The 26,883-nt window shown below is 40.7% G+C and overlaps 1 protein-coding gene across 1 annotated transcript in view; it reads left to right on the top strand.

The window, feature by feature from the left end:
* The first annotated feature begins 892 nt into the window (after positions 1 to 892).
* The window catches only part of cpne7 (copine VII), a 57,760-nt gene continuing 31,769 nt past the window's right edge, over positions 893 to 26,883 (top strand). The window contains exons 1-5 of the mRNA XM_056265828.1: positions 893 to 1,008; positions 2,875 to 3,429; positions 17,161 to 17,343; positions 19,562 to 19,636; positions 22,565 to 22,639. Of these exons, the coding sequence (XP_056121803.1) occupies positions 3,151 to 3,429; positions 17,161 to 17,343; positions 19,562 to 19,636; positions 22,565 to 22,639 (612 nt within the window). The 5' untranslated portion in view covers positions 893 to 1,008; positions 2,875 to 3,150. The remainder of the gene's footprint in view (positions 1,009 to 2,874; positions 3,430 to 17,160; positions 17,344 to 19,561; positions 19,637 to 22,564; positions 22,640 to 26,883) is intronic.

Genomic DNA, 26,883 nt, shown 5'->3' with positions numbered 1-26,883 from the left:
AACATTCTGATTATAAAACATCAGTGGCTAATGTTCTTAGTTAATGCGATAAAAAAAACACTCACAGCAGTGGTTCAGAGACTTAAAGTTGTATCGCATATTGAAATCAAAAAGTCAAAAAATGTAAAATTCTGTCATAACGACATGATCATTCCTTTCAGGAAGTGCATGAAACTAGAAGGAAAAGTTTCCTCTGTATTTGAGTAAGGAAGTATCTTAAATGTCAAGATTCCATGATTTTGTATGGTATTGTTAGTATAGTTTTGTTTATAGCAGTGTCAACTCTGTTACCACTAACCCTGCATTTTCATTAGGTATCCCTAAGTTTATAAACAGAAATATTACTCAAAAGTGGCACATGCAATTTATTAAAATTTCCCACTTTATTTAAAGTTTCTTTAACTACTGTGTACTAACATTTAAATTAATAATTTGATACAATGCACATAAAGGCAACATGTTTTTACATTGTAGGTCTAAAAATGACCTACATGTAATTACAGCTGTAGCCTAATAAGTACACTGTTGACCCTTCCCCTTCCCCTACACCATAACCCTCCCTTAAACCTACCCATACTACCAAACCTGTCCCTAACCTTACCCGTATCCCACCTCAATAGCAGCACAAGTGTTTTGCAATTCAACATGAGCACAATAGTATACATTGTAACTAACAATTATTTTTGTATGCAAGTAAATAGTGGTTAATGACACCTAATATAAGGTGTGACTGAGAATTTTATAGAAATGTGTTTAAAAAACAAAACAAAACAAAAAAATTCAGCAAATGGCATAACCCATATAGACACGATTTCTGCACATTCATTCAAGCTTGGTATGTCGATTCTTGTCGAAACTGACGTCATTTCTCCTGCTGAGGGTGTCGGATAAAGAAGCTGCTTAATTCACTCCAATGTGGCTCTTCAACGTAACATGAACTAGCGCGCGGTGGGCATGTGTCTCGCACACACACATACACACTGAGAGAAGCAGCAGCAACAGCAGCAGGTAAGAACACAGCTCTCTTATTTATAGTCATTTGTATTATTATTATTATTATTATGTTGTATTATGTATTGTGTATTATTGTGTTTTTTGCATGCGATGTCAATGATGAGTAGGGACACACGATTAGGGTGTTTACTATGTGAGAATGAACTTGCTAGTGATTGCAAGTCTTTGCGGAAGGCAGTAGGCAGTAAAATAAATAGGTGATAAACTGCATTACTTAATCGACACACACATTCATGCGAGTTTGACAAGTAATAGAGGATATAAAGTGGATTGTGGAACGTTGCGTTACCGACGCGCGCGCGAGACAAGTTGGACTAAAGTGTAATCTATTAACACTTACTTCATAGCAGGCTACTCCATTATAATAACGCCATTTAAACGAGATTATTCGCGTTAAACGAGAAAAGTTTGGTTTTCTTGTTGCATGCTAAAATAATGTATACAGTACAAGGGACAGTTAGCCCGTTTCATGTGTCGTTTAACTTGTGGGTCTTCAAATCAAATAATGTTTCAGGCACAAGCTGTGTATTGTCTTGTATAACGCAAGTAAGATACATTAGGCTACTAACCGTGCTGAAAGGGCTCGGTTGGTTCTTGTAGTGAAGTGATATAGATGTGAGAGGAGCTGTCCACGATCTGTGGTGCTGAACCACGCGCACACTAGGCTACTGGAGCACTTTGCTGCCTGATATATTCCTACCTACTAGTCTCTTTTGTTTATTTGATCATTTAAAGGTTGAGTAGCTATAATGCATAAAACACACCATTAATGATATTGGTAATGTGATGACGAAATATGACCGCAGGGTACGAATTATAGGGCGCGGGAATCGGCTTGAACACCGTAAAGAAATCCAAAACAAAAGGTTGGAGGGGGTCTTAAAATTGCATAGTCTTCCTGAGGTTTATTACAAAGTTACATGACAAGTTAGTCAGAGCGTCTAAAAAGATCCTGGCGTGGAGAAATCGCATTCGCCTGGTCTGGAAGCCATCCACACGTAACCTGTTTTGGCACAAATCGGCAGTCGAATTAAAAAAAAAAACGCAAGGTCTCGAGGCGCGTTTTTATTTTATTTTATTTTTTTACTTAAGCGTCGCGTTTAGAACGCCACGTCATGCGCAAGATGATGCAAAATAATCTAGCTCATGTTTACATAAATAAATAAATAAATAAATAAATAAATAAATAAATAAAATAGAAAAGCAGCGCAGAGGAATGCAAAAACGCATTCTGTGTGCACGGTCCCTTCGTATTTATGGCAATGGTATTCCCTATACCCCTAAACCAAACCCTATCCATAACTTATCCCTAAAATCAAGGGGAATGATGTGAGTAACACTGATGTAGAAGCACCTAACCCTGACTGAAAGCCTAAACTTGACATAAACTGTAAACCTATCCCTCAAATCTAATTTGTTGATTGGAGACAAAGATGTTGATCCAGGGGCATGTTATTCACCCAGTTGCAGTAGTGATTTTAAAGGGTTAGTTCACCCAAAAATGAAAATGACCCAATGATTTACTCACCCTCAACAAACAAATAGAGCTGGGCAACAAACTCAAGCTTCTCTTTACATCGAAATCCTCCGACATTTCTCTTTAAAATTTCTCGTTATAATTCGTGACTGGTGTTTTGTTTTGCTCTATCATCTGTGCTTTCGCGTTCGTCGATACATCATGCGTCTGGTCAGGGGTTACTCTTTCTCTTCGCTTACAGTTTTTCAATTGAGACTTTCACTTATTTACCTTGTATTCCCTATATTCAATGTAAGTCGATATTCACTGGATGTTAAAAGTAAATCATTAGAATGTACATCCTGACATTTCTTTCCCTCACATGCTTACTTCTTGCTTAGGAGTCTGTTGTGAAGAGGCTGTTAACTGAAGATCTCATCTGGGATTTCCCTGTTGTAATACTAATGGACATCTCTGATTTACAACACCCCATTTGATCCCTTTATATCTGAACCATTCCCAGCAGCCCGCTCTCCTCTAAAGCGAATCAGATATAGAGATGTCTCTCCGTAAAGAGCTTTAAGTCGAACTGACAGATTCTTTTTTTTTTTGGTGACATTTCACATCTTTTGCTTTACGAAGAAACAACACAAGGTCACATTAAAAGGTAGACTCCCTGAATGGGAGAGTCCTGCTTCAATCAAACTGAGGCTTTTAAAGATCGCCCGATTGACAGTGCCATCTCCCATCTCCCGCTGACCCTCCGCACTCAACTTTCTGTCAGGATGAGTGACTCGCAGGAAGCCACGTCCCCAGTGGCAGGCATAGGAGGTCCTGTTGCTTGTGTTTCCAAGGTGGAGCTGCGTGTTTGCTGCAAGTCCCTGTTGGACCGGGACACGCTCAATAAGTCTGACCCCTGCGTCATGCTCATGGTACAGAACCAAGGTCAATGGACTGAAGTGAGTTTTCCTTTTTTTTCTCCTTGATTAGGTCTTTATTGGAATATTTATGTTACAATATTGGTTTTGTTATAATGTATTTCAGTTATAAATACTGGTCAACCAATGTTTTTTTAATGGCCGTGGCCGAGAGAGTAGATTCACCCAAAAATTAAAATTGTATCATGTAATTCCAAACCTGTATGACTTTCTTTCTTCTGTAAAACAAAAATACAGCCATGAAAGGGGGAAAAGATGCAATGAAACCTAACTGTGACTGAGGCTATCAGTCTCAGTGGTTACTGTGATTTTACGGTCAACATATTTTGTTGATTGTGGATCAACTTTCCATTTGAACATTTAGTCCTAACCCTATCCCTAATACCCCTAAACCTGACCCTACCCATAACTTATCCCTAAAATCAGGGGTAAATGATAGAGGATCGACACTGATGTAGAAGCATCTAACCCTGATTATAAGCCTAAACTTGACAAAACTGTAAACTTGTCCCTCAAATCTGATTGGTTGATTGGAATGTTGTTCCAGGATCAACAAATGTTGCTCCAAGGGCATGTTGTACTTCACCCAGTCGCAGGAGTGTTTTTTCTATCAAGTAAAACATGTTCCTGGATGAACATCCTTGTTGATCCTGGAGCAACATTCTAATCAACCAATCAGATTTGAGGAATAGGTTTACAGAATTGAGGCTTACAGCAATGGTAACTCAATGAGCAACTCTCATTTCCCTCAGACTTTAGGGATACGTTATGAGTAGGGTTAGGTTTATTTTTTTAAACAAGAATGTTGTTCCAGGAACATGTCTTACTTGGCAAAATCACTTTTGGCCTTAAAGTCCCCATGAATTCAAAATTGACCATACTTACTTTGTTTGCCTAAATTGATCGTTTTGTGGTGAACAGTTCATCCATGCAAGTCAATCCACACAAAAACATTTTTGGCTTCGTAATCTTTAATCAAAATCTGAAATTTCCCCTCCCCTCTGCATTGGAGGACCTTCCCTGATGACGTAGGTTTGACGGTTTGGGTGTCTGCTTAACATCCATAATCACGCCCCTCCAACTGACAGTAGACAGGCGGAATGAAAACACCTACTTTTCTAGATCCAATCAGGTGCTAGTTGGAAAAAAAGCCACGCCCACTATTTTGCCTCATTTAGTATTCCGTTTCTCTCGGAAATACGTCACAACACTGGAGAAAAGTCGTTTGCAACTTCCGGTTCACGGGGACTTTAAATGCATGGACAAAGTGGCAACAATACAAAGGCAAGCATAAACGGCAGCGTTCAAAAATGAAATAATTTTAGAAAATATATGAAAGAAAGTCATACAGGTTTGGATGAGTAAATAAGGACAGACATATTTTTTTATTGGTTAAACTAACCCTTTTATGATAGGAAATAAGATAAATTGCTGAATTAGAATCCATTTTGTTTTAAAGAAAACACTCACAATTCACCAAAATATTGGAAAACAGGAGATGAGCGCTATTTATTGACAAGGTCAATACTTTGCAAATGACCAATATAGACCGATTAATTGGCCTGGCCAGTAATAAGGCCTCCAAAATGAATAAAAATGCCACAAAACTCATAATATAGTGGCACAATAAAAATGCCCCTGCATTCAGTACAACCTGTGTCTTTTATTTAGAATACATACAAATGTAATTTATGTCTTTGAGTTTGTCAAGAGATTTAAAGCACCGTTTTTGAAGACTGCGCATGTGCGAACGTGCTCTACTATGTAAGAACGAGCCTATGATTGAATCTGGAAATAAACCGAAATTTTGAAAAATTTGAAATATTCCTCAGATTCCATGTCTGTAATTTATATAAAAACATCTAGCATTAATTCGATCTCAAACAGTTTCATTAAAATAAGTTATTACTCCACCACGTGCGTGATGTCATAAACCAACGTGGTTGAATGACCACTTTGCGACAATATGGTTTCGGGAAACAGTCGTGACTAGCTAGTTGATTTCTTCACCGATGCGTCGCACTATGGCAGTGAAGCATCGAGTTACTTCGTTGTACGGAAAAGCGCACCCCTGGGCGAGGACTCCCTAGCATGGATAAGCAATAACCCCCCTTAGGGTAAACAAAACTGAACCAACATGAATGTATGCAGATATAATTAATTCAAAATTTTAAAGTACAACATAATTTGAGTATTTATTCTGATTCAAGAGGAATCAGAATGCCAAATCCTGACCTGACGAGAGGAGGAGCTGGGGATGGAGGAGGGTAATCAGCTCCTGAGAAACGCGATATCTGCTGATAATACTGAAGGAGCTTCTATATGTATACAGTGATAGGCGTCGTATTCCTATAGGTACGTGACTCAGCTGAGAGTCAGCTGATGCGAGCTTGACTAACGTGACCTGCCAGAACTGATGCTACGCTTGATATCTGAAGGCTTTGGGTTAAGAAGTGTTGGATGGGTATAATTTCGCACAATGCCTTCAGTTGACATTCTGAAAGTATAGGGCCTGATTGTGAAGGTTGACTGGGCTGTTCAAAGTGCATGCGAGTGGGGGGAGTGGGCACTTTTTGGAATGAATCTAGGCAGGGAATTGTCACACAGCAGGAAAGGGCGCTTGAAGCAAGGAGAGAGACCACTCTGGTGTTTTTTTCCCATATCAAAGCAGTCACTGTGAGGAAAAAAAAAAATTATCTGGAGCCACAGCAGTGGTTCTGAAGACAGCTCGGCAAAGCTGCGAAAGTGTCTACAGCAATGTGTCAGGCTGAAGGATGAAATCTTAATCCTGGCCCCATTATTCCAACAACTGTGTCACGTTCAACATCACAGGGAACAAAGTGAGAGATGCCATCCTGCTTCAGCTTGCATTTCAAAAGATTCCTTTTAAAGCAGGGACTCATGGAAAATGAAAATGAAAAAGCCATTGAGATGTTGTTGTGGACATTATCACTATGAATCATCACTGGCTTCATTTACCAAGATGTTTTTGACAATCAACATGAGTTGAATTTCTTGAAAATACACAAAAATAAGCCGTGTTACAAGAGGAAAAATGATTTTTCGTCAGCGTGGATAAGACAATCATATCAATAAATACACCATCTTCATACTGTGTGGCAATGATTAAGTCTGACTGCAGCAGCAAGTTGTGATAGTTTTAGATGCATTATTGTAAACATGATTAGCTTTCGTTGTGAAGTGTTTGTAGTGGTTGATGATAGTGCTGGTGAGTCACTGGATGAAAAGCCTCTTAAAGGGATAGTTCACCCCAAAAAATGAAAACATTGTCATCTTTTACTCACTGTCATGTTGTTCCAAACCTGTATGACTTTCTTTGTTCTGTCGAACACCTAAAAGATCTTTATTTTAGCATTTTTTTCCCCATACAGTCAAAGTCAGTGGGGTCCGAAACCACAGTAGACAGTAGCCACAATTGACTTACTGTATTGTATTGCACTTTTTAGACATTCTACTAGCTGAAAGTAACTTTGCATTACATGTCAACTAGCAGTCATTAGAGTATTAGTAGACTGTCTCCTTAATATCTGCTAACACATTATTTTGATGCTCCTCCAACAGACTTTCTACGGACTATAAGTAACTTTGCAAGTACATGTCAACTTATTCTACTAGCTCTAAGTCTACTTATACTCGAATGAGAGTTTGTTGACATGTTAGTTGCAAATTAATGAGTTATTTGACATATTGCAAAGTTAGTAAAATGTATAAAGTGGATTATCGCAATAAAACGTGAGAAAGTGAGTCATATTCATTTATATAGCGCTTTTAACAATGTAGATTGTTCCAAAGCGGCTTTACATTGATAAGTAATAAGGATTTTAATTTTTGGGGAACTATCCCTTTAATGAACAGTGATCAAAGTGTGTTGTGTAAAATATCTGTGAAAAAAGAATGAATGTGAAATATTGAGCTTTGGTTTTGGAGAATCCCAAATTTTTGAATGCATTTTTTCTGTGAGCATAGAAGATCCATATTTGACAACCTTCCTTGTCTCATATCTCAATACAAGTCTGTCAAACTAATGACCGCTTTATAGAATGCTATCAGAATATTTACAGACTGCCGTATTAGAGGTGTCACTGCCATCAATATTCACGCATAGAGAAAATATAGACTCACTCTGAATATCATTTGCATGGTTTTACACTTCAGCCAAAGAGCGGCAGTATTTATGTAATTAATGATTTTGATCTTTTCCCTGACATTAGCTTTTACACATTCTAGATTGCTTTTCACAGGAGCAGAAAAACCTAATATTAGACACAGGCATTTTGCCAAAGTCAGCGCAAAACATATATGCAATGCTGTTTTCCTGCCATCGTCATTAGTCTACATTTTCTGTCTTGAATGTCTGCCAGACGATTTCAGGGATCTTGGCATGCGTGTCTAGGATGTGTCAATATAGTGTCATTTTGCTTACAGGAGACCCAGCTTCACATATTCCACATTCTCAGTCCCATCCTATGCATGTTCCCATGTTATTCCCATTACATTACATCCCATGACTTCTTAAATAAGTGGAACACGTTACATCGATCCATGATCATATTATCAGAATGCCCAGAATATGATAAGTAAAACATTACGCTGTTCTCATGCAAGCAATGAGCGTATGAATTGTTACAACATCACGATTGTTGCTGCTGTACAATTGAATGATCGAAGCAACAGACATGTTCACCATTGTCCTGTTTTGCTAAACGTATCCATTTAAATCATAGCTCGATGAACACATTAGGCAGTTTTGTTGAGATGTCAAGTGGTTTGTAAAAAGCTTACCAAATCTCTGACTGCTATCAGTTTTTGTTATCTTCCAAATGCAGTCCCTTCCCAGCAAAAGACAGATGTTGAAACTGGATTTAAAAATACACTGTTTTTAAAACATTACTTAGGGCACAAAATATGAATTCAGAATGTGTTTATGCACTGCACCGCAAAAAAACTTGAGTTCAAAATTGAGTCAAGAAATTCTCCAGTGTATAACAAAAGTAGATTTTCAGATATTCTGCCTGAAAATTCCCATGCAAAACTCGGTGTGGTTGCGAAGACATTCTAAGCTGTTGTTAGAGTGTTGCTATGTAACTGTCTGTGTATTCTAGGCAGATGCTAGCATGGATATACATAGATGCCACATTCGACCAATCCAGACACTACGATGCGTCCGCCATCTTGGAACAGACAACATTTTAGATGCTGTTCAAATCAATAGGGCTTTTCACACTTGAAAAAGTTAACCCTGGGTCATTCTAAACCCTGGGTAAATGGAATCCTGGATAATCTTGCTTCACGTTTCACACTGCTCATAATTAATAGTTAACAATTAATCCTGGGTATTCATAAGATGACGTTTCACACTGGTCGTTCCTAAATCCTAGGTTAACATTCTTATTTGCAGTGTCAGCGTCACTGACTGGATCGCAGCACTCGACCTGTTTACATAAAAGCCCTAGCATTGCGCATCCTCGTATTGCCGACTGTACTATCGAGTTAATACTGAATAGACATTTCGGACTATAAAGGAAAGAATGAAACTGTGCACTCTAAAAATGCTGGGTTGTTTTAACCCAACTTTGGGTCAAATATGGACAAACCCAAAAGTTGGGTTAAAGGGTCACTTCACCCATTTGCATTAAGGTTTGTATTGTTAGAAACCCAGTCATATATTATAATGATGGTGGAATTTTGCTTGTTTTTTTTTCTGAGATGGGAGAAAAAAGGATTTAAGTGTTTTACTGCTCGAAACTGATGTTCGTGGCTATTTATACGAGCCACAATATAGCGAAGAGCAGCTGAGGCTGATGGAGGCGGACGAGGAGCCCGGACTGGCTCGAGCTGGGCGGACTGCTGGTGCCTGTGCTCTCGCTGTGCGCTACGGACACAGATAGATTCCGTCTGCTGTAGAGAATTTCAACGATAGCAATTTCTCTCTGATTAGACGAGCACACGGACGTTTGTGTTGTGATGTGAACCATCCTCGTGTCGCACCGCATGTTCTGACTGAACCAGGTATCATGCAATAATTCACCATATAGAAAGAAATACAAACGAGGAGTAATTCGCTAATGAGTTTGCCAATGTAACGGGGTTCGTTGTTGTGGGAAGAATGAGGCGGGAACAGGCAAACATTTTAATAGTAAAATAAACAAATACAAAACAAAAGTATAAGCCAGCAGCCCCGCACTGTTGGCCACACACAACAGAAACAAAACACAACATAAAATCAGGCCTGTTCCTCACTCGATCTGCCCTGTCGTCGCTCCTCGGTGAGAGACGCGAGAGAGACCGGTGCGTCTCACCGGTGTCGTTCATTATCACTCACACCACCGGCCTCGCGCAGTCATCTCACGTGCCTCGGCTCGCCCTCGTCCTGCTCGCCACAGCCAACTAACTATAAATTTTGTGTGAAATGAATTTCTAACTCTGGTGGCAGCTAACGTTAGCCTTGTAGACGGAAGAGTGATTTGTGATGTTTGCGCTGCTGTTCTGGATTAGTGGGAGTGGCTTGCGGAGCTGTGCAATGTGGTGCATTGTGGGAGTTGTTGTCTTACATACAAATGCGCCCAAAAGTTATTTTCTGTCTTTTCTCGGTCAAGAGGGCACCAAATTCAAAATTTCTTTTACATTTCGACTACATATATGACCCACTTTCAATAAAGATTAATGTTGAAATGGGTGAAGTGCTCCTTTAAAAATGCAATTAAAAAATTTAACCCAATGGCTGGGTTTGTCCATATTTGACCCAAAGTTGGTGTGTGTCTTTTCCACTCAAATTGTCATGTTTTTTGTCAGCCTTTGACATTTTTGCTCTCAAACGCTGAATATACTGTTTATATACAATGCACAGTGTTTCCGAGACTTTCCAAAACACGCAAATTTGAGTTCGTGATCGGTGGCTTGAGTTCGTGTCTGTTGCTAAGCGTCTAGCTGTAACATTCCAACACCGCATCGTTTCACACTGTACAAGTTCTGCTCAGAAGCAGGGTTTTTAACCCCGGGTAAAAAGCGGTGCTAACCCCGCTTCTAAATAAGTGTGAAATGTTCCTTTACCCGGGGTTAAAAGCGGAGTTTAGAACGACGTCTATTTAAGTGTTTTAAACCTTGTACGATATGATACACGAATAAGTGTTAATATTTGTATAGCGGCCCAAAATAAGTTGTTGCCTTACATTTTTAAGTACAATCAACTTGGATGATCAAGTAATTTCAACTTAAATGACATTAAACTGACTTAAAAAATGTTGAATCTTGTATAACTTAAAAAAAAAAGTAGAAAATTGCTTAACTTATTTTGATGAGTTGAAGCAATGCAAAAACATATTGTAACTTATCGATCATATAATTTTACAGCGTAGAAACAGCCACTAATGAGGCATCTATGTACTGTATATATATATTTATATGGCTGCTAAGGTATTCTGGGTGTTTGCTGGGTTATGTAACGGTCACCAGCTGGAGTGCCCTTGAGAGCCATTAGAGGGCACTCCACACCAGACTATTAGCAATCCCTCACAAACTACATTTCCCATAACTCACTGCCCAGACTCATCATCACTGATTGCATTCACCTGTGTCTCATTACCCTGTTAGTCTCGGCCTATTTATACCATGTTCACTCATTCACTCAATGCGAAGTTTTGTATGTTGCTGCATTGCATTTCCGAGCTTTATCCCTGGTTTCATGTCGTTTGGTTTTTGGATTTCTTTCCTGTTCCGTGGATTACTCTTTTGCCTCTGACCCCTGCTTGTTTGTTTGTTTGTTTGTTTGTTTGTTTGTTTGTTTGGACTGCCTACCTGTGTTTTGACCTGTTGCCTGTTTATTGGATTACGTGTCTGGATTGCCCATAATTAAAGCTGCATTTGGATCTCAACTTTCTGGTCTCCGACCAGTTCGGGACAGGTACCCTGCTGAAAAATCCGGCATTATCAGCAGGAATTCCATGTTGGTCAAGGCTGGTTTATTCTGGTTAGATCTGGTAGTGCTGGTGGACCAGCATAGTCACTCTACTTTCAAGCAAACTAAGCTGGTAAACCCAGGCTTATTAACATAATACAAAATATTATGTTGCTTCTTGCACTTTTTTTCCAGACTTTCAAAGTGAAATGTCCAGTGAGTGTCCCTAAAAGCGGGTTCAGTTTTATCCGAAACAGATGAACTTGAATCTGGCAATGTTTTATCACACTGGTTGTGCGAATCACAGCAGTTCGGAAACGAAATGTCCAGTGAGTGGCTCTAAAAGGTTTATGCTTTATTGCGTTTGAAAATAATGTACCACCTACACTAAATGCTTCCCTAAACCTAACCGATAGTGTTCACAAAAGCAAACTTGATAAATACATTTGCTAAAGCAACCATGCCGTTTTAGCTTGCTTCTACAAATCTTTGAGCTCTTTTATTGTGTCTAGTGTTTCACAGGACCGAGCGCTCCACATCACGATCTTCAGTAGTTTGTTGTAGTTCTCTCTCTTCCACTGCTTCTTCGACTGTGAAACGGCCCAGGGCCAGTGTTGCCACCAACTGTACTCTCTGCACATGCATACGCTAGTGTATGCATAAAAAAAAAATGCAAACCTATACACACAATTTACTGCAGTTTCCAGCTGAAATTAACAATAGAGACAGTAAAACGCAAACATCTTGTTTTCCTTTTTTACAAAAATTATGATTATAGGGGCAAATTATCTATTAATAATGATTTTCATGTGGTTTACCAGACAGCAACATAGTGTCGGCCCAGATCCGGGCCACATCTGGTAGATGTGGAATCCACGTGTTCCAGCACTGCATTTGTGATGTGGAGCGCCTGCGTACGAGTCCTGTGAAACACGAGTCATGATAAAAGAGCTCGAAGACTTGTAGAAGCAAGCTAAAACGGCATAGTTGCTTGAACAAACGCGTTTTGATCTCACGTTTGCTTTTAACATTATCGGTTAGGTTAAGTGTGTGTGGTAGATTATTAAGTGAGTGTGGTAGATTGTTACTGGCTATTTAAATCTAGCGGGTTTGATGTCTCGCAAATACAATGACGCTGGTAGTGACGATTCTGTCTGACCAATCAGTGATCTGCAGTGTGTTCACGTCACATTTTAGTATCGGTACGATACGCTTGGAACCTCAACAGAGGTGGTACCATTTAAACCGAGCCGAAGCGAGCCGTACCGTACCATGCAGTGGAAAAGCGCCACAAGTGAGCCGTGCTGTACCGTACCATGCAGTGGAAAAGCACCACAAGTGAGCCGTGCCGTACCGTACCATGCAGTGGAAAAGCGCCACAAGTGAGCCGTGCCGTACCGTACCATGGAGTGGAAAAGCGCCACAAGTGAGCCGTGCCGTACCGTACCATGCAGTGGAAAAGCGCCACAAGTGAGCCGTACCGTACCGTACCATGCAGTGGAAAAGCGCCACAAGTGAGCCGTGCCGTACCGTACCATGCAGTGGAAAAGCGCCACAAGTGAGCCGTACCGTACCGTACCATGCAGTGGAAAATCGCCACAAGTGAGCCGTACCGTACCGTACCATGCAGTGGAAAAGCGCCACAAGTGAGCCGTACCGTACCGTACCATGCAGTGGAAAAGCGCCACAAGTGAGCCGTACCGTACCGTACCATGCAGTGGAAAATCGCCACAAGTGAGCCGTGCCGTACCGTACCATGCAGTGGAAAATCACCACAAGTGAGCCGTGCCGTACCGTACCATGCAGTGGAAAATCACCACAAGTGAGCCGTGCTGTACCGTACCATGCAGTGGAAAAGCGCCACAAGTGAGCCGTACCGTACCGTACCATGCAGTGGAAAAGCGCCACAAGTGAGCCGTCCCGTACCGTTCCATGCAGTGGAAAAGCGCCACAAGTGAGCCGTGCTGTACCGCACCATGCAGTGGAAAAGCGCCACAAGTGAGCCGTACCGTACCGTACCATGCAGTGGAAAATCGCCACAAGTGAGCCGTGCCGTACCGTACCATGCAGTGGAAAATCACCACAAGTGAGCCGTGCCGTACCGTACCATGCAGTGGAAAATCGCCACAAGTGAGCCGTGCCGTACCGTACCATGCAGTGGAAAAGCGCCACAAGTGAGCCGTGCCGTACCGTACCATGCAGTGGAAAAGCGCCACAAGTGAGCCGTGCCGTACCGTACCGTGCAGTGGAAAAGCGCCACAAGTGAGCCGTACCGTATTGTACCGTGCAGTGGAAAAGCGCCACAAGTGAGCCGTACCGTGCCATGCAGTGGAAAAGCGCCACAAGTGAGCCGTGCCGTACTGTACCATGCAGTGGAAAAGCGCCACAAGTGAGCCGTACTGTACCGTACCATGCAGTGGAAAATCGCCACAAGTGAGCCGTGCCGTACCGTACCATGCAGTGGAAAATCACCACAAGTGAGCCGTGCCGTACCGTACCATGCAGTGGAAAAGCGCCACAAGTGAGCCGTACCGTACCGTACCATGCAGTGGAAAAGCGCCATAAGTGAGCCTTGCCGTACCGTACCATGCAGTGGAAAAGCGCCATAAGTGAGCCGTGCCGTACCGTACCATGCAGTGGAAAAGCGCCAAAGCGTGCCGTATCAAACCATGCCGTGGAAAAGCATAAGTTGCTGTCTGGGACAACAGTAATAAAAACTTACCAGATTCACGTTAATCAGTTTTGGTTAAAACTCAAACATGCTTTTAGTGACACTCTCTAGACATTTCATCATGCAGAAATATTGCTATTTTTCCAATGAGCCTGGGTCGGCATATCCGTATGCAGCTATATTGTAACTATTCGTAACTGATCCTGACCATGTGGATTTTTGCCTCTATGTTGTACTGAGTGCTTCTCTGGTGCTCTTGAGCCATTAGGTGTTCCACTATCTGCTCATGCAGCACCTATCAATGGGAAGTGCCATTGTTATGCAAATCAAGAGCTAAAATTGAGTGGGAGCTAAGCCTACTCATATCTCTCTTTGCGCTCTCTTTCACTTACTCTCTCTCAAGATGAACGTTGCATAGTATGTGTAAATTTAGCATAATATTCTGTTGCACTGAGACCCTCAAGAACCTGCTGTGTAATCTCTCTACAACACTCTTAGGCTGTACATCACTTCCTTTCTGTCACTGCTTCTCTTATACTGCTCAGACATCATAAAGCAGCCACCGTAAGGGGTAAAGAGACAAACGCCGGCTCATTTAACAGCCCCCTTACAGCTGTTTAACTCACTATGATGTTCTTCATGTTGACAATAAGATCCTCTTGGTTTCCTAACTCGCTGTTTTTGAAGATTTGTTCCGCTGAACTAAACAGAAGTTTGGGACCTATTTGTTTATTCAAAGCTTTTAACAATCTTAATATGGCGATAAGTCTAAACTCGCAGTGAGCAAACAGTGGTAAGTGATAAAAGCTCTAATGAGAAATCCACTCAAAGGTACACAGCCGTCGCCTCGCCTCACCTCATAACTTGAGAAAACAAGATAATTGGAAGGTTAACAATATCATAATTTAATTTCAGACTCTACGTGATCCAGTTTTGGCTGTGTACGGGAGTTGACCCATGCAGCCAGAGTTTTCAGTATAGGGAATGTGTCTGATTTCTGCATGTTGTCGGTGGTCGTTCCATAATAGGGAGTTCTGTAACAAAATGGGTTTCCAGCAGCAGATGTACTTGGAATTGATAAGAGGTCTGCTTTCCTGTGATTGGAGGAGCCGCGGGAGGCAGTTGGGTGTTCGGAGCGATAGCAGAGACTCTAGTTGCAGCAGTATGAACTAGCTATAGGGATTCAGAAACCATTCGGCCAGCACAGTATTGCAGTAATCCAATCGAGAGGTTATTGGACATAATGGTTTCTCAATGTCATGCTCTACATCCAGGATCCTCCTCAAAAGTAATATTAGCAATCAGAAATGCATTTTTTTGACCTCCCAGGAGGAAGTCATCTATTTTAAGTCTAAACAGTCCAGTGCTATAAATTATATTTACATATGCAAATCTCTTTAAAACATGGTCTATTGGAAAATTATATTTTCTATAAAGAAACTCTATAACAAAAAAAAACATTGAAATTAATATGGACCATTCTTTTTTTTGTTTTGCATTGTGACATTTTTTATTATTTAAATTATCATAAATTAAAGGCAGTACGTGAAACTTTTCTGTACAAATACTACTTTACAGTGTCTCATTATAGTATGAGAATTTGATGGGGGAAATGCACTTATCATGAAAACAATATCACAAAGGATAATATATTAATGGTCCTTTTTTTAATGCTGAATTCTCATTTCCTTCTTTTGATTTTGGATGAATTATGACCTGGACATAATGTTTTTTTTTATATTCGTCCCATACCAGCTCCTTTAGTTGGATTAACTACCACTTGCGCTATGTGAAAGTGCGTACGACTTAGTTCAAGGGCACATGCATAGTAGATTGAAGGGCTGAATATTTTATATGTGAGGCTGTATGTAATCGCTGAGACTTTGTCAAACATTGACTGATGGAGGAGGGTCATTCCCTGCTTGATATATGCTATACAGACACATTAGAGGTTTGACACTGTTAATCTGATTTACTGGGAGTGTGATTGATTACCTCACATGCTGATTTTAAACGTTTTTTTTTCTTCTACATTTTGTGTGACAGTAACAAATGACCTTTATAGAAATACACCAGAGAATGACAGTCGGTCTAGCAGTGTTTGGGTGCTACTTTAAGACTGTATAATTTCCCACAGATTCATAAACAGATCTTCCTTTTTTTAAAAGTAGTCAACTAAGCTACTAACAAAAATAGAAACTACTTTGATGCTGTCTAAGGAGGCAAAATCCCATAGCTTCACTTTTTGCAAACAGAGCAATAGTTTTCTTGCTCAAAAACAGTGACTTATTTTGGGATACATTTACACTAAATGGGATTAGTAAAACCATTAAAAATGTGTCGTAAACATCAGCACTTCTCTGCAGGGTCTCCAGTGATTTGGTGGATTGTTTATTTGAACTTGACTATAAGTAACTTTGCAACTAAATGTCAACTAACTCTCAGTAGAGTATTAGTAGACTGTTAATATCTGCTAACAACCCTAACCCTACCAGTCTATAATGCTCTACTAACACTCAAATGAGAGTTAGTAGACATGTAGGTGCAACTTTACTTATAGTCAACAGAATGTGTTAAAGGGACCGTCAAAATAAAGTGAAACCCAAATTTCCATTTGAGTAGAACTTCCATTCTTTGTTCGTTCAGCCTTTGCGTTGGTATATTGGAAAGTAAAGCCCAAATGCTTGTCTCGTTCAATGCCTATACTGTTATTTTCAGATTGCATCTCTAAACACAACATTTCCTTAATGTCCTTAATGTCTCGGAGAATGATGCATTAACTCCTACAGCTAATTGCCTCAGTGAGGTTTTAATTCAGAAATGATTGTATTTGCTCTGTTTGTTTTTGACGTGCACCAGAGAACAATAGCAAAGCAGGGGGAGGTGAGGAGAGAGACAGCTGATGAATGAGAAACGAGAACAAATGGGTTTTGTACGAGCGCAAGGCCATGATCATCACAGCTGCATGTGTGGAAGCTCTCAACAATCAGACTCATGAGGCCTTCATCCCGGCTGCTGTCACTTCTTTGACTTCATCCAGGGACAGCGCACAAACATACCAATAAACAGCACAGCCTGTGATCTGACTCTTGATAATGTGGCGAAGCCAGATGCTTCCAGCGAGACAGTTTTTAGCTGTTGACTGATCTGTTGTCTTCTCTTTCAGCTGGACCGTACTGAGGTGATCAAGAGTAACCTGAATCCCGTCTTTGCTAAAGTCTTAATGCTGGACTACTACTTTGAGGAAGTACAGAAACTGCGCTTTGAAGTTTACGACATCCACGGAACCCACAGCATTGGAACGCGCGATGACGACTTCCTGGGTGGCGTGGAATGCACGCTTGGACAGGTGATGTCACTTTTCCTGTACATCTTATACACCAAGGGCCAGATTTACCAAACAGGGCAAATTAACGTGAGACCACAATCCGGTCCGGGTTAGTTCACCCAAAAATGAAAATTATGTCATTAATGACTCACCCTCATGTCGTCCCAAGCCCGTAAGACCTCCGTTCATCTTCGGAACACAGTTTAAGCAACATTTTAGATTTAGTCCGAGAGCTTTCTGTCCCTCCATTGTAAATGTATGTACGGTATACTGTCCTTGTCCAGAAAGGAAATAAAGACATCATCAAAGTAGTCTATGTGACATCAGTGGGTTAGTTAGAATGTTTTGAAGCATCGAAAATACATTTTGGTCCAAAAATAACAAAAACTACGACTTTATTCAGCATTGTATTGTCTTCCGGTTCAGTTGTGGATCCGCGTTCAGTGACGCCGCTGACGTAAGACGCTGCTGACGTGTGTCTGGTGCGTCCGTGTATTCGGGTTCAAATAAATATGGCTGGGCAAAAAAATGCAAGTCTTCCTCTGTGTGGAAATCCTTCGACATGTTTGCGAAGATTGTTTCGTTTCCAGCGTGCGTCTCCCTCAGACTGTAAACGAAGCTCGGGCGCACCAGATGACACGTCAGCAGCGTCTTACGTCAGCAGCGGCACTGAACGCGGATCCACAACAGAACCAGAACACACACACACACACCAGACACACGTCAGCAGCGTCTTACGTCAGCAGCGGCACTGAACGCGGATCCACAACAGAACCAGAATACACACACACACACACACACACCAGACACACGTCAGCAGCGTCTTACGTCAGCGGCGGCACTGAACGCGGATCCACAACAGAACCGGAAGACAATACAATGCTGCATAAAGTCGTAGTTTTTGTTATTTTTGGACCAAAATGTATTTTCGATGCTTCAAAACATTCTAACTAACCCACTGATGTCACATGGACTACTTTGATGAAGTCTTTATTTCCTTTCTGGACAAGGACAGTATACCGTACATACATTTTCAATGGAGGGACAGAAAGCTCTCGGACTGAATCTAAAATATCTTAAACTGTGTTCCGAAGATGAACGGAGGTCTTACGGGCTTGGGACGACATGAGGGTGAGTCATTAATGACATAATTTTCATTTTTGGGTGAACTAACCCTTTAAAAGTGCCATTGGGAGTTGGGAAGTTCTGCAGGTGATCTACAGGCAATCTGCATATGAAAGAACAAGCTGCCAACTAATTTCCATAACAGCAGAGGCAAGAGCAGCACAAATTAAAAATACCTTGGCAAACGATATTTTCAGATACAGTCTTCTTCTGAAATTCCAAATAAGTGATCACGAGTGGACAAAATTCTACAACAATCGCAGCTGTGTCTTTTTTTTAGCCGTTAAATATTTTTGCTTTTGAAAGGGAAACTCCTACAACTGCAAATGCAATATGGTCAACTGCAAAAATGACTGTCTACGCCTTTTCATGTTTTTCTTTTCCTTGTTTTTTTTTTCTCAGCGCATCTAGTAAATCCTGACTGTAGTTTTTAACTCCAAAAGCATTATTTAACTTCTAATTAATGGGTTTGGATATTTCTGGTAATCCTCACTGATGTTCATGTCTGAATGGGAGCAAATCCCTGCATCCATATTCCAACAACGAATGGAAGCCTTCTACAGAGTAAAAGCTGTAATAGCAGCAAAAGGAGGACCAACTCATTATAATTGACCTTGAATTTGAAATTAAGTGTTCAACAGACACCTTTTGGGGCTCAGTTGTCCTCAAACTTTTGTCCATGTAGTGTACAGTGCCATTCTCAACTATCTACTATTTTATAACTATTGATCTCCTTAAAGTCGTCATGAAATGCAAGTTTCCTTATTGTGATGTAAATCCGAGTGAAACGGCATCTCTAACAAGAGAAAAAAGTAGGGCGGGACATGATTTTGTCCATGGGGAATTGATTTGATGGTTGTGGTTTGCTATTGGTCGATCTCATGTGAGTGACAGGTTGCCCCGCCCTCGTGTCAGTAAACACGTCATCAGAGAAGAGATGTCGCTGCAAGAGCGAGGAGAAGTTATTTTGATTATACATTACGAGGGAATAAAAAAAATATATTGATGTGCATGGATAAATCATTTATAATAAATACTGCAATATTCCATTAAAAACAATAATTGTCCATTTTGATTTCATGGTGACTTAAAAACCTTTTAATCTGTTCCATAGATAGTGGCCCAAAAAAAGATGATGAAACCTCTGTTGCTGAAATATGGAAAATATGCTGGAAAATCCACTATAACAGTGAGTTGAAACAATCTACACACACAATTGATGTTTAATTGCTGCTGTTTACATTTACACATTCACTGAAAGAGCTCTCATGGTAGAAGTTTCATCGGGCTTTACTTAATTTTAGCATCCGCAAAGGCATTTTAATTTTCTGTACAGAATAACAACAACACAATTTGAGTTACTTTACTGGAAACACAAGACAGTCAGATAGCAGAGACTGTTTGCCAGACCAACCACTGTTTGGCAAAGGGTGTCTAAATCAATGTGTTCAATTAGACAAAATCAATCACTGTCTCTCTTTTAGTATTAGGTCTGTAAAGGCTTGTTCACATCATTGATAACTATAACGATAACTGTATTAGCGTCCACACTAACACATGATAATGCACGTGATAATCGTATATCAGCTGAAAAAAATCACTCTAAAAAATATCACAATTATATATTGTTGTTATCATTGTGGTGTGGACTTATAATTATCATCCTTGCTGTGAACAGACCTTAACTATGGGTGGGTTGTTGGCACCTACACTCACCCCTATACAAAAAACAGTTATGCATTGAGTTATCACTCAGAAGTGATATTCATCACTGTCTATAGGACCACCCTCTTTTTTTTTTGAAGTGCCAACTAAATGCCAAATCCTGCCCACGTTGCTCATCACTATACTCAGAGGATGACTGCACATTACAAAATGAGTGATTTTTTTCCTATTACTTCTGGAATGAAATGTCACTTTAAAATATTTCTTGATACAGTTGAGTGAAACCGCTAGTATGTGTGATGGCTGAGAGATAGATAATGGGGAATCTCTATAACACTGGTGCATTAAAAAGTCATCAGGTTTCAGGAATAAGGTCTAACCTGTGTAAGGTCTGTGTAGTTTGGGTTGCAGTGCGGGCGGTTTGACCACCAACTTAAATTCTGCCGGTGTACTGGAAGTAGACGGGCGCTAGACATTCTTACAATATCTGCTAACATGGTGTAAAATAATGTAGAATATAAATTTCAATATGTGAAAATAGTATTTCAATTACAACATCACAGCTAGTTCGACTCAATTCAAACAAGCCACACATGCAAAACAAATCACATTAAAAAAAGTGATGCCCCAAGCTTTTTTTTTGCATGTTTCTATTGCAGGCAGACAAGGTTCATTCGTAAGACAAAACGTAATACCACATCCTTATCATGGGTGTTGATTCTCTGCTTTCTCATCAGTTTTAATGCAGTTTCTCTGCAGACTAATGGCCTTTTCATGTTTAAACGACAAAGAAATGACTGTTTTTGCTGGACCTCCTCATTGGATTTCACTCGGGTTGTAGATTTTTTTTTTATGCTGACGAAACAAAATGGGATGGTTTCAGCATTTCACCCTCTATTTTCTTATCAAACAAACTAATAGAGGTCAAAGACAACTCAATTAATGGCTTCCTTAATCAGTACTGTTCACATTAAATTATGTAGTAAAACATTTCCAGAACACAGACTTTTGATCAAGTGCCTACAGTTTCTCTTCAGTTCATACTGTACTTACCTTTGTGAGTTTTTAGATGTTTAGACAGAAAGATCTGGGCTGGGCGGAAAAACAGACGGATGGGCTGGACAAAAGGACAGACAGAAAGAAGGATAGATGGGATGGGCGGATGGATGAATGGAAGGACAGATGGACGGATGGATAATTGGATGAATGGATCAGATGGGCTGAGCAGATGGATGGGAAAAGCAGTTGGTTGAATTGACAGACGGATTTGTTGATGGGATGGGTGGATGGATGGATGGTATCTATACATTTAAAAACTCACAAAGATAAGATGGATGGATGGATGGGTGTATGGATGGGTGGGTGGGTTTTTTGGATGGATGGTATCTATACATCTAAAAACTCACAAATATAAGATGGTTGGATGGATGGATGGATGGGTGTATGGATGGACGGATGGGTGGATGGAAGGACGGATGGGTGTATGGATGGACGGATGGGTGTATGGATGGACGGATGGGTGTATGGATGGACGGATGGGTGTATGGATGGACGGATGGGTGGACGGATGGATGGTATGGGTGTATAGATGGTATCTATACATCTAAAAACTCACAAAGATAAGATGGATGGATGGGTGTATGGACGGACGGATGGATGGATGGATGGACGGATGGATGGATGGATGGATGGATGGATGGATGGGTGTATGGATGGACGGATGGATGGATGGATGGACGGATGGGTGTATGGATGGACGGATGGGTGTATGGATGGACGGATGGGTGGATGGACGGATGGATGGATGGATGGATGGATGGACGGATGGGTGTATGGATGGACGGATGGGTGTATGGATGGACGGATGGGTGTATGGATGGACGGATGGGTGTATGGATGGACGGATGGGTGTATGGATGGACGGATGGACGGAAGGATGGACGGATGGATGGACGGATGGGTGTATGGATGGACGGATGGACGGAAGGATGGACGGATGGATGGATGGATGGACGGATGGGTGTATGGATGGATGGACGGATGGGTGTATGGATGGACGGATGGATGGATGGATGGACGGATGTGTGTATGGATGGACGGATGGGTGTATGGATGGATGGATGGACGGATGGGTGGACGGATGGATGGTATGGGTGTATAGATGGTATCTATACATCTAAAAACTCACAAAGATAAAATGGATGGATGGGTTTATGGATGGATGGATGAATGGATGAGTGGGTTGGTGGATGGATGGATGGTATGGGTGTCTAAAATGGAGGGTATCTAAAAACTCACAAAGATAAGATTAATGGATGGGTGGTGGGTGGGTCGGTAGATAGAGAGATGTTTATAAAGCACATATGGATGTGGAGTCTGTGTCCAAATATAGAGTACAAACAATAACAGTATGTTGGCTTTGTCTCAGCTAATCCCTTTCTTATTTCCCCAGATTCACGCAGAAGAGATTTCTGGGAACAATGGTTACTTGGAGCTTTCCTTCTGTGCCAAGAAGTTAGATGACAAGGTACGGAGGGATGTTTATCTTTTTCAAAAAAAAACCAAAAAACAGGTTGTCCAACTCACCAGAGTTTACACTCATTAAAGTAGACCTAGTGACAGTAAATGATATTCTTTGTTGGTAAAGCAGTAATTTTTTTACCTTTTGAAACCAATAATCGCAGCTGCCAAAGAACCTTTCAACTCACTTTTAATGTTTTGGATTGTCCATTTCACCCCTGTTAAGAGCCATTAGAGCTATTATGGCTTCATAAAATCCCACTCTCTCTTTTTGGCTTTGGCATAATGTTTGAAACCCTATTCATTCAGCTGAGGTTTCCTAATGAGAATGGAAGCTCTGTGAATAGCGAGGGCTGGCGGAGGGAGCGTAGGGTGGCTGGCTGACTCTCTCCCACACAGCTCGGCCCACGGTGCAGCTCTCTCCGTGCCCTGGAGTCCTGCAGGTGTCTGCACTTACACAAACGCCTCTGCAGCCCTCGTCCTACTCTCAGCACTCATCTCATCTGCTTCTCCTACTCTTTCCTCTTGTTTCTCCCGCCCTCCCTCTTCCTCTTTCGTATGCTGCTGTTCTCGTCCTCTTAGCCTGGGGCGACATTTGTGCTCAGCGGTTATCTCTAAAACAGCTTTTTTTTATGTTCATTCCTCAACCCTTTTTAAATCTGGCTTTCATGAATTCATACATCTCAAGTAATGAAAGGAAACAGCAAATCAATATCTATGACTTGTTCACTCAAGCTTCACATCCCCTCAACCCCACATTAGGTGGTGAAATCAATATATCGTCTATTCATCTTTTTACAGTGAGACAGAAATGCTATTTGGCATCTGTTTCATGACAAAAAGCACAGGCTGTGATTCTGATTGGAGACGCTTATACAGTAAGCCAAAGCACCCACGCAAACCATTGGCTGACTGTAATTTTGCCAACTAGGACGTGTTCCTGGATCAAAATCTTTTGCTGGTGCTGGAACACCATTCCTCTCTCCCTTTTAATTAGATGGATATGATTGGATGATCTGAATGGAAAGCCCTAAACTCTAACAATTCCTCTTTCACTATTCCAAAAAATGATGCACCTCTTGATGGAAATAATTGTTGTGATGTTATTTCCATCAAGAGCTGCATCAGTTTTTGGTCAAGAACTTATATTGACAATGCAAGAGTCCGGCACTCTGTAAAGTCTCCTCCAGCACTTCCCAAAGACTTTCAATGAATTTAAGGTCTGTGAAATTCATCTGTGAAAATGAATCTTCATGCTCCTCACAACCATTCTTTCACAGTTTGAGCCGAATGAATCTTGACATTGTCATCCTGAAATATGGCCATGATGAATGAATGAAAAGCTACACACTCCATCAATTATAGAGTTATAAGAACTGTTGCCAAACATATAACATGCTAGAAACATAATAATCACTGCAATAATGATCCAATCATAGACTCTAAAGTATTTGCCTATGTTTGTAACAATATAACTTGTAACCATAGTTGGCTAAAGAAGGTTTTAGGATAAGCACCCCTGGCAATTTCTACACCTAAAGCATCTGATTTGCACACAAAACAACAATCAATGCATGTGATCAATTGTCAATCTGTGTAAATACATTTATGCCATCTCTGGTTAAACGTATAGTATATCCACAGCTTCTATTCAGTGTGAAAACAGCTCTATACAAATGTATCCATAATATCATATCAAGTGGGGCCCTCTCCATCTATAATAATAATCCTCCATCTCTCAAATTGAAAAATGCACTAAACTAATCCAGCATGTCATCTCAAGTTTATTAAAGTAGGGTTTCTCTTGGTAAAATGCATATGCTGACGCAGTAAATCGTGTTTAGAATATGGAACCACATTCTTTGCACATTGCATATGCATGAAAGCAGAGGTTGCTACACGGTCACATCACTAATTTATTTCTGTACTAGCGACAAGCTTGTCCGCCTGCCCAACAGAACATTAACCAGGCTAATTCTGAAAGGCTAATGATGGCAAATTCCATAAGGCAATAAAATTGAATTCTAACTTTCATTTCAAGCTATCTCTGCAATCAGCCCCAACATATTCATCAGCTTACCACATTAATGCTCTTTTTCAGGGAGGGGGATTTTATTGTCCCCCCTCTTGTAATTGCTGTTCAAATTGCAGCGCGCTTTTTCACATTTTTACCCTCAGGTCTGTTAATTATTCCTCACTGGACTTCATGTACTTGTTTTACAATCATTAATATGGGAGTTCTGAATGTGTAGCATCGTTAATATTAGCTGTATTACATGAGCTGATCGGCGTTTCTTCTTCACAAAATCCAGAGTTGGCTCCATCCTGGCCCGGATATCATAGTGAGAGGATGGATGGAGTCTAATAAACGGCTAGGCAGAATAATAGCTGTGCTGCTATCTTTGGACAGGATCTGTCTGTTCAAATAACGTTGGCTTTCTCTGAATACAGACTGATATGATTTAAACAAAATGGACACATTGGCAAATCAAACTATATTGGACTTCATGACAGCTTCTGCACGTGACTCATTCTGGAGACGTCTGTGCCTTTATGTGAATGCCATTTTCTCTTTATGAAGAAGTCGCTAATGCATCTTGAATCGAAAAGTCGCTCTGGGTTATGTGACATTTATCAAAGACTCTTCAAATGGCAATTTCTCTGTGATTTTTTTAATGCTTAATTTGGCGCTGTACCTTCACATTGGGTTCTTTGCAGATATTAGCACATATTTTGTCTTTTTCAGGGGACATTGATAGCTCTATTTTTCACCGGATCATAAAAGACAAGCACGGAATTAACCTTTAATCTGTGCATTAAGCCATCTGTTAAAGGAAAATGCCGTTAAGGTTCTTGTCTCATTGGAGTCTGGGAGCCTTAAATGTCTTCCGGAAATAATGAGCAGCCGGTAATCATCATCGGTCCATAGTGAACTTTGCAAACGCAATGACATATTTCAGAGGTGCGATGCATTTGATGAATGCGAACAACAGACAAATCACTTGTCTAAATCAGTCTTCACTCAAACCACTGGCAAGATGTTACCTTGACAACCAGATAGTGGGGGCACCTCCTCTTTCAGCGTCCCTGTGGAGATGTCGCACACTAATGCAGCGAGAAATGGGGATATTAAATGGCTCGTTCTTTGCTCTACCCATTTCTCGCTCTCTCTCTCTCCCTTTATCTCTCTCTGCCTAGTTCTCTCTCTCACATCTGCACACACTTAGGAACAAAGTCCTCAGTGGCTTCTCCGGAGAGCCACAATTCAGAAACCTTATGTTGAATCATTGTTTCAGACAATATTGTTGATTTGATTTTCCACAGCTATGAGCACAATTGGCAGGAACACACATGGGCATGCACTCTGAAAAATAATATTGAAATATGCATTTTCCCCTGACCAATTATTCCATACCGAAAGTGTTATTGCACATTCACTTTACTAATTTGTAGTTAAAGTGAACTCAGAATTTCTTTTTGCAATCAATATGGAAATATACCCCTAAAACTTAACCAAATATAATCATAAATAGGGGTGTAACGGTACGCGTATTTGTCCCGAACCGTCACGGTACAGACTTCATGTCATGCATGCATACAGTCAGACAATGAATACAGTCAGTCACAGGCAATCCACACTCAAAAACAAGAGTTTAGTTGGCACGCAAGAGCTTGCTAGTAGTCTATATGCTGAGTTTCAATTCATTTTTGGAACGCGCTCCACAAACTTCATGGAAAGGAAACCAGGATGGCAGAAAGTGGCATCCTGATTATTTTCTTTATTTTACAAAAGCACAATGTTTTGTTTTTATTGTGAGTGTGCACAAGTAAAAATAGGCTCTTTACAGTTTCGAATGATGACCAACGTCAACCTGTAGTGAAATCTGTTTGGAGAAATATTTCAACCTCATAGAAATCCACACGATCGGGAATTTCCTGTATTTCTATTGAAATGACTGGGTTTTGCCCAAGAAAATGTGCAGAACAATGGTAACGGTGAAAATACCTTCAGAGTTAAATTTACAATCTTCAGGGGTAAAGGACCAGAATTACTAATAGCTAACCTTGTTCACAGGACCTTTCATCGCCTAAAATAGCGAGCATAGGTGTCAAGTTTTGGCAGGTTAGCATGGCTAAAACAGTTAGCATGGCCATAACTGCCAATGGGGCAAAAAGCATATTTTTTTCCTTTCAGCCAATCAAAAGTAGTCACGTGTTCGAAAAATATTTTTGTTTAAATATAAATGTAAA

The sequence above is a fragment of the Rhinichthys klamathensis genome, unplaced genomic scaffold, assembly GCF_029890125.1.
Source record: "Rhinichthys klamathensis goyatoka isolate OS25496 unplaced genomic scaffold, OSU_Roscu_1.1 h1tg000240l_1, whole genome shotgun sequence".
NCBI lineage: Eukaryota > Metazoa > Chordata > Actinopteri > Cypriniformes > Leuciscidae > Rhinichthys > Rhinichthys klamathensis.
This window is presented reverse-complemented; position numbering and strand designations above follow the sequence as displayed.